General features: G+C 38.2%; 1 protein-coding gene across 1 annotated transcript in view; it reads left to right on the top strand.

The window, feature by feature from the left end:
• Positions 1-498: 498 nt before the first annotated feature.
• Positions 499-9,258, top strand: part of ACTL6A (actin like 6A) — a 14,400-nt gene continuing 5,640 nt past the window's right edge. Inside the window, exons 1-9 of the mRNA XM_006770022.2 lie at positions 499-572; positions 737-911; positions 2,964-3,064; positions 4,053-4,150; positions 6,272-6,366; positions 6,666-6,772; positions 6,872-6,961; positions 8,480-8,541; positions 8,923-9,037. Coding sequence (XP_006770085.1) covers positions 761-911; positions 2,964-3,064; positions 4,053-4,150; positions 6,272-6,366; positions 6,666-6,772; positions 6,872-6,961; positions 8,480-8,541; positions 8,923-9,037 — 819 coding nt within the window. The 5' untranslated portion in view covers positions 499-572; positions 737-760. The remainder of the gene's footprint in view (positions 573-736; positions 912-2,963; positions 3,065-4,052; positions 4,151-6,271; positions 6,367-6,665; positions 6,773-6,871; positions 6,962-8,479; positions 8,542-8,922; positions 9,038-9,258) is intronic.

The following is a 9,258-nucleotide window of genomic DNA, read 5'->3' as shown; positions in this document are numbered from 1 at the left end:
CCTCCTGCACATCCCCTTCTAGGGATTGCAACCTGGGTATGTGCCCTGACTGGGAATCGAACCATGACCTCAGGTTCATAGGTTGATGCTCAACCACTGAGCCACACCAGCTGGGCAAGGTGTATTTAAAATAAAGCTAGGTTTGCCCTAACCTGTTTGGCTCAGTGGATAGAGTGTTGGCCTGCGGACTCAAGGGTTCCAGGTTCGAATCCGGTTGAGGGCATGTACCTTGGCTGCAGGCACATACCTAGTAGGGTATGTGCAGGAGGCAGCTGATCGATGTTTCTCTCTCATCGATGTTTCTAACTATCTCTCTCCCTTCCTCTCTGTAAAAAATCAATAAAATATATTTTAAAAATAAAACTAGGTTCAAGAATGTAATGCCTGTTTTAATTTTTATAGAGTTTTCACATACATTCTCATTTTAAGCAAATATGCTTATTTTTCATATGATGCTTATAAGTTTTTAATGTTAATTATCTTCTTATCTTTCAGATGAAGTTGGAGCCCTTGTTTTTGACATTGGATCTTATACTGTGAGAGCTGGTTATGCTGGTGAGGACTGTCCCAAGGTAAGATGTTAGAGTTAATTGGATATGTAAGTGCCATTCATGTAGAATTAAATTCATGCAGAAATTCTGATTCACATATGATAAAATGCATTAGTTGGGGGAGGGGGAATGACTCCTTGGTAAAAGCAGATAAAACTAATTTATCATATTTTGGACTCTTACAGGTGGATTTTCCCACAGCTATTGGCATGGTGGTAGAAAGAGATGATGGAAGCACATTGATGGAAATAGATGGTGATAAAGGCAAACAAGGCGGTCCCACCTATTACATAGATACTAATGCCCTGCGTGTTCCCAGGGAGAATATGGAGGCCATTTCTCCACTGAAAAATGGGATGGGTATGATGTTGTTGTTGTTGTTTTTCCTATGTAATTGATTATAAAATAGACTATTCTGGGTGCATTTTAGATATAAAACAACAGCTTATTTTAAGCTGAAAATCAACAATTTTTCTGTTTTTTATTTATTTTTTTATTCCCCAACCTGATGTTCCAGGCACTGAGAATACAAAGATGCATAAAACACGTTCCTTTTCCTGAAGGAACTCATAGATAGGGAGGATAGGTGTACATATACAAATGTGTAGATAAATGCTATAATATAGCTATGTCTAATAATCTGTGGGATTAGAGAGGAATGATATTTAACTCTGTCATTAGGGGTCTATGATAGTTTTCACAAAGGAGGTAACTTTTGTACTGAATATTGATCAACGACAAAGAATTAGCCTGACTGACAAGAATAGGTAAAGCAGAGCACCCAGCATATGTGAAGAAATGGAGTTGTGGAAGAAACCTACATGTTTATAAATGTCATCAATTATGAATGGCTGTAGCATTGGGTACCTTATGGCCAGTTTCAGGGAAGGTAGGCAAAGCAATCATAAAAGGGCTTGTAAACTATGCCAGGGGTATATTAAGGTGGCAGTAAGGGTAATCCCAAAGGATTTTAAACAGATGTAAATGTTCATATTTGCCAGCTGGAAATGTTACTCTGTCAGCAGTATATAGATTGGAGGGAGAGATACTAGAGACAAGAGATTCAGTTAAGTGGCTGGGAGCCAGATGGAGAAATGAGGATTTCAGTTATAACACTGATAGTGGATCCTGAGGTGGCTTTCAGAGACATCCAGGAGACACATGGTACTTAAGTGATTGGAGAGGTAAAAAGAAGAGTTAAGAAAGTCTTTTAGATTTTTGATTGGGGTGACTGAATTGGGGTACCATGCATTGAGGTAGGAATAGAAGGCAAAAAATAAGTTTTATGTTCTTAAAAAGCAAGTGTAGCCCTAGCTGGTTTGGCTCAGTGGATAGAGTGTCAGCCTTCAGACTGAAGGGTCCCGGGTTCGATTCCAGTCAAGGACACGTGCCAGGGTTGTGGTCTCGATCCCGAGTAGGGGGTGTGCCGGGGGCGGCCAATCAGTGATTCTCTCTCATCATTGGTGTTTCCATCTCTCCCTCTCCCTTTCCTCTCTGAAATAAATAAAAATATATTTTTTAAAAAATAATAAAATTAAATTAAAAAGCAAGTGTATTGCTAATATCCAAGATCACTTTGAAAATCAAGTTATTCCCTAGGAGGACTGATAGGACTCAGCATATAGGTGTACTCATGGCTAAGGTTATTACACTAAAATGATAAAAACAAAATCAGCAAAGGGAAAAAAGAGAGTGTGAAGTCCAGAGGAAACCAGTACAAATTTCCAAGAGCCTTCTCACAGTACAGTTATACAAGAGGATGTGCTTAATTCCCCCAGCATCAAGTTGTAACAACTAGGAGAGCTCACTAGAGATTCAGTACCCAGGGTTCTTACTGGGGCTGGTCATGTCGGGACCCGTGCCTAGCAGGTACCAAGATCCCAGACTCCCAGAGGAAAGAAGGTGTTGCTCATTCTCGGCGCAAACAGTTTAGGCACAGTGAGCTATGTCTTCTCTTAGGCTGTGCTCTGTGTCCGTGTAAGGAACTGTTTTGTTTACCAGTGAAGTTCCCAAATACTAGCCAAGGTTCAGCCTTGCAGCCAGGCCTTTCTCAGGCCTGCTGTGTTAACTTTGCTGCACAGCAAGGAAATGAGTTTGTTACTGAGTCAAAGTGTTTGCACATAGACGCTGATGTTGTAAGCAGGTGAGAAAGATTTTAAGACATGGAGCTGTATTACATTACCCAGAAAGAATTAGAAGTATAAGTTCAGTGTTGAAGATGGGGTTCCTTGTGAAAGCTTGTTCTGTATTTAACTGATAGAGAAGAGGTGACCATGAAGGTGAATGTGAAGGAACATGTAGGGATGTAGAAGAAAATTCAGGAGAAGGACAAGATAAGAAAAACAATTTCAAAAAATGATGCTGTGTATATCTCCAATAAAGCATTGTTTTGAAGGTATTTTTATATTCTAGTTGAAGACTGGGAGAGCTTCCAAGCTATTTTGGATCATACCTACAAAATGCATGTCAAATCAGAACCCAGCCTGCATCCTGTCCTCATGTCAGAAGCTCCGGTAAGAAGAACAAGACTTTCTTTTCTAATTTTTTCTCATTTTCCAGCCCCCATTCATTTGAAAAATGTTTCTTTTTTTTTTTTTAAGAGACATCGAAATTTATATATTTTATTTGAAAATTAGGGAAAGGGGTATTAATTTTTAAATGATATTATAAGTTTAACATATTCAATAAATGAAATATTCAAAGAATAATACCAAAACATCCTAATGGATTTTGGTGGTTATTTTATCTGTTTTTTTCTAGGGATGTATTTAAACTTAGAATCCTTAGGCTGCTTCCCATTTTGGTTTATGAATTGTCTCTTGTGTCACAAGTGTAGTGTATATCTGCTTGTCTTTATTAATTTAAAAAAAATATTTAGAAATTATTTTAGAGTATTCAGTATTTTATTTTTTTAAATATATTTTTATTGATTTCAGACAGGAAGAGAGAGGGCGAGGGAGATAGAAACATCAGTGATAAGAGAATCATTGATCAGTTGCCTCCTGCACACCCCCTACTGGGGATAGAGCCCACAACCTGGGCATGTGTCCTGACTGGGAATCAGACTATGACACTCTGGTTCATAGGTCAGTCTTCAACCACTGAGCCAGCCACACGAGCCAGACCATTTCTGCTTTTATACCCAGGTCTCCAGGAGAGACATCAAATGTTGAACAAGGGCTGATTCATAGATTTACTCTTAAGATTTAATAATACTTTAATTTCTTTAATTGAAAACGTGGTCATTTCTAGAACTTACTGCAGCAGGTAATTTTACCTCTTACTAAGTAATAATCAAATTTTTATTTTTATTTATTAAAACTATTTACCAATATAAATTAACTAAATATTACAGAACTACTGTTATGAAGATTATTTGTCATGGTATTTTATTTTATTGTACATTTTTGTTAATCTAGTGCTATAATGCATCTTGAGATAAATCAACATTTTAGCTTTTAAACAAGAAGTGACTTACATTTCTTTTTCCCTCTTCTCCAGTGGAACACTAGAGCCAAGAGAGAGAAACTGACAGAGTTGATGTTTGAACACTACAACATCCCAGCATTCTTCCTTTGCAAAACTGCAGTTTTGACAGCGTATCCTTGAAAGAGTAATGCTTAGTAGCTTTCCTCTTAAAGTAAAAATGCGGTGCTCCTTAAGCACAGACATGAGCCAGTTCTCACTTGTTCAGAACTGAACACTTTGGGGTGTCTTCTCTCTTGCCTTTTTTTAAAGAAATTTATTGATTTTAGAGAGAGGAAAAGAGAGAGAGAGAGAGAGAAACACTGATCAGTTGCCCTAACTGGGGATTGAGCCCACATCCCAGGTATGTGCCATGACCTGGACTTGAACCCACAATCTTTCAGTATATAGGACAACACTCCACCCAACTGAGCCACATCAGCCAGAGCTAGTTCAGTTTAGAATACCAACAATAGACATATTAATGTTAACATTTTTAGAAAACGGTAATTATATTTTGTAAAACAAATAATAAGAAAAGTAGCATTGTTTTATCTGACTTAATGGTTGATAGCTGAGTTCTCTTGTCTTCCAGCCACACTTGTGTTCTTGACACCTTAAGCTAGTAAGGAAGACTTAGTTTTTTGCTGTCCAACTTGCATACTCTGGGGAATGCATTTAGTAAAAAGGTGCCAAAATGTCAATTGAGGGCCAGTAATAGCAAAGATAAATCACCTTCTTTCTGACCATTTAATGCAGCGGTTGTCAACCGGTGGTCCACGAGGTCCGAAAGGTTGACGACCGCTGATTTAATGTTCTCAGACTTCTTCCCTCTGACCATCCCTACCCATTCCTTATTCCTTTTTTTGTTTGTTTGCTTTGTGTTTTTGCCCTTAGTCCTTCATCTCTCTTCGCATGCTCCTTCTGGCTTAACTTACCCATTTTCTTGACTTCACGTACCAGTTATTCAGTGACAAATTCCCAGGTCTTTCTTGTGAGCTCCAGGCTCGGCTGCCAACTAGAATATTTTCTGTAAGCACTTTCAACTCATTATGTCCAACACTGACTTTATCTTCTCTCCCCTTAAATTTATTCCTTCTCCCTCTGTGTAACATCCTACTCCCAGTTGCCCACACCAGAAATCTTTCTCTTTAATTCTTCAAGTGTATCAGTCATCAAGACCTATGTATCCCCCACCACCCTCATCTCTCAATCCATTTATTTCTCTCTATCCACTACCCTTGCATTAAGTGCAAGCTCTTTCCAGGATTTTTGCCACCCTTCCTCTTGGCCACTCTTCACACTACAGCTCTTATCATCTATGTTAATTGCAAGCCTCTTTAAGCTAGAATCATCTTCCACATTCTTCATTCTTCTAGGCTATATTGAACTACTTGCATTTCCCTGACCTCACCTGCTCTCTTGCCTCCTGGCCTTCTTTGTGTTCCTGCTCTTCCCCATGTCCCCCTCCCCAGCTTACACTTGGATTTCCCAGGGATTGGTTAGGTGGTCTCCAATACGCCACAGGGCATCCTGAGCTATTCTTTTTACAGCTTTCTTTACTGATTTCTACTTCACTAAACAGGGTATTCTTTAGGGCAAAGGTAGATGGTTCACCTTTGTGAGTCTTCTATGCTTAAGGAATGCTAGCCTTTATTGAACATCAAACTCATCACTAGGCAAATAATAAATGCTCAGCAAATATTTGAATGGCTCTATTCCCAAACAATGGTCTAAGATGTTTTTGGGCAAAGCTGTGGAAAATGGGATATGCCCATATTCAGTGGCTGTTGATGGAAACTGCCACTCAGCTGCCACACTGCAGAAATACCTCTTTAATCCTTTATGACCATGGTTTTAGTTCCTGGCTCAAAGTCCACAGCCTCCCGCTGTTCCTACCAAGTTTCTGTGGATTTTGTGAAATAAATGCTTCTCAGTTTGTTATAAGCCATTTGCTATATCTCCAGGGACTTTGTGTGACTGTGTTGATTTTGGCCAACTTACCAGATGTGTCTCTCCAGGAGAAAGGTTTCTCCAAGCTCCTCCCACCACCACTCTGGAAGTCCGTCCTGCCTGTTTCATTTCTTTTTAAATCACAGTCATGATTTGATATCAATTTTAATCCCTAGATTTACTTTAACACATCTTAAGCCATAATGCCTCTGTTTGCAAAGACCTTAATAAAACCTTTTCTTCCTAATAAACTTTATTTTTAGGAGCCTTGATCCTTACTTTCCCTTAATGCTTTAAACTAGATTTGCTAATGGGCGTTCGACTGGGCTTATTTTGGACAGTGGAGCCACTCACACCACTGCAATTCCTGTGCACGATGGCTATGTCCTTCAGCAAGGTAAATGTATTTAACCAGCGTGCTCTGAGACAATGTTAGCTGTCATGAGGACACAGATGAGGACACTGGGCTGTCAAAGCATGCCAGGTTTCAAGTAATATCTTTTTTAGAGATATTTTCTTTAAATTGTTGGTATATAATGTACATTTAAAATTGATGCATGGCTTCCTGAATGCTTTGAGGGATAGTTCTGCTATTTCTACTTGTAAATAATTATTCACACATAAATCCACAGAGGACATTTGTCCCAGGGAGTTTGGGCTGAATGCTCTCTTAGCCTTGTTCAATCTGTTTCATAGGCATTGTAAAATCCCCTCTCGCTGGAGACTTTATTACCATGCAATGCAGAGAGCTCTTCCAGGAAATGAATATAGAACTGATTCCTCCATATATGATTGCATCAAAAGTAAGTGATGACTGATGAATTTTCTCTTTGGAATTTATCTCCACCTCTTCACCTCATGTTGTGGGCTCTGTTAACCTAGCCCATGCTCTTGGCACCCAGGAACCTGTGCGCGAAGGATCACCAGCAAACTGGAAAAGGAAAGAGAAGTTGCCGCAGGTCACAAGGTCTTGGCACAATTATATGTGTAACGTAAGTAGTCTTATCTTCTTCATGAACGACGTATAGGCTGTAAGTCTTTGACTACAATATGAACACTTTTCAATCTGTACATTTTTATATGACATTCTAGAAACAGAATTAATGGCTTTTTGGGGGGTGGGTTGTTTTTCATACTTGCCAAACAAATATGTCAACAAACTACTATCTATTCATTTGGATTACTGTGGTGAGACCTAGAAGGAACTTTGCTTTTGGGGCAAAACAAGCATTATATTATTCTGGACACTTTTTTTTTTGTGGTGAAATGGTTTTTGTCTATAGCAATCTCCTGGAGTGGCTCAAGTATAATCTCTTGTCTAATATCAGCCAGCCATATAAAAAATATGGATTATTGCCCTAACCCATTTGGTTCAGTGGATAAAGCATCGGCCTGTGGACTGAAGGGTCTCAGGTTCGATTCCAGTCAAGGGCATGTACATTGTTTGCTGGCTCGATCCGAAGGCATCCAATCGATGTCTCTCTCTTACTGTCTCTCCCTCCCTTCCATTCTCTTAAAAAAAAAGAAAAGAAAAGAAAAAGTGGATTTTTTTATATAGCAGGGAGCCAATGAGAGATTCTCTTTACTAAAAATCCATTTGTGAACATATAGCACTTACTGACAGGGGGAGAGATTAGTAAAACAACTTCTCATAGCATAGATATACATTCCGTTCTCACAGTAAAAAGATATTAAAGTCATAATTCACTATGGCAGAAATATATCCTGACATTTTTGCACCTAAAGATAAAGGTTTTTTATAGGTGTTTGGTACAAGGAAAAATTGTGGAAATGATTAGCAATTTTGACTAGGTATTAGACAATATTTCTCCTTAGCAACCCAGAGGACATGTATTTCAAAATAAATTTTAAAATTGTTGTGCCCAGTTTGGCTCAGTTGGATAAGAGTGCTGGCCTGCAGACTGAAGGGTCCCAGGTTCGATTCTGGTCAAGGGCACATGCCTGGGTTGAGGGCTCGATTCCCAGTAGGGGGCATGCAGGAGGCAGCTGATCAGTGATTCTCTCTCATCATTGATGTTTCTATCTCTCCCTCTCCCTTCCTCTCTGAAGTCCATAAAAATATATTTAAAAATAAAATTGTACAGTATATGCAGTCATGTAAAGTTATATCAAGTACAGTATATATGCAGGTAATGAAAGCTAGCTTCTAAGTCTAAACTTATTTTTATAGTAAAAACAGTGTTTTAAAACTGTTTTTTTCGTAGGACTGTGATACAAGGGTTCCCAGTTATTTTTCATTTCATTGTTTCATACTGTTGTGATTTAAATGTTCTGCATTTTAGCTTCCAATTCAGATGCTTATAATTGGGTTTCTTTGATAATCAAGAGTCTTTGCTTGATAGATTTATACCCTTGAAATTCTTTCCCATCCAGGAACATGGCCCAATTTCCTTAAGAAAAGTATTTTATAGATAATGTTACAAAAGTATTGATTGCAAAGACAAATCTCAATAACTCTGTTTCTTAAACTTTCTTATTTTTATCCATAGTGTGTTATCCAGGATTTTCAAGCTTCAGTACTTCAAGTATCAGATTCAACTTATGATGAACAGTATGTATTCTTATTTTGTCTGTAAGATAAAATTTAGTAGCTCTTTAAAACCTTCATACTAATCTTTTAAAAAACTGTATACTTCCTAAATGAGGTAGGAAGTTGATGTATTTAGGTAAAAAAAAGAATCGTAGAATATGCTTAACTGCTTGAAAGGTAACTCTCATCATTGATGTTTCTATCTCTCCCTCTCCCTTAAAAGAAAACAAAAGAAATATGGAATAACATTTTAAAAGAAAATAGGTAAAAAAAAAGAAAAGAAAATAGGTATTCTCACTCTGCTTTCATGTAAGTTGATTCCTTAGTAGTTTATTATTTTTGAAGAGGATTGTTTGTTTATTGTTTTTGTCTTTTGTTTAATGATGTTTACTGTGTTTTCAGAGTAGCTGCACAGATGCCAACTGTTCATTATGAATTCCCCAATGGCTATAACTGTGATTTTGGAGCAGAACGGTTAAAGATTCCTGAAGGATTATTTGACCCTTCCAATGTAAAGGTATGAAAGCTTATTTCATAATTAGCCTGGCTTTTTCTGTATATGTAGAGATCTTGTGTGATTAGAATCCTATCTAATAATAGACAAACATGGTAATTAACCATACCTCCGCTACGCTTCCCATTGGCCAACAAAGATGGTGGATGGCAGCCACACAGCTGAAGTGAGCAGGAGGTTTGCTTGCTCCAGTGATGGCGGAAGCCAAGGTTCCCCACCTGCTC

The sequence above is a fragment of the Myotis davidii genome, unplaced genomic scaffold (assembly GCF_000327345.1).
Source record: "Myotis davidii unplaced genomic scaffold, ASM32734v1 scaffold123, whole genome shotgun sequence".
NCBI classification, from domain to species: Eukaryota; Metazoa; Chordata; class Mammalia; order Chiroptera; family Vespertilionidae; genus Myotis; species Myotis davidii.
Note: the sequence above shows the minus strand (reverse complement) of the source record. Positions and strands in the feature narration are given on the sequence as shown.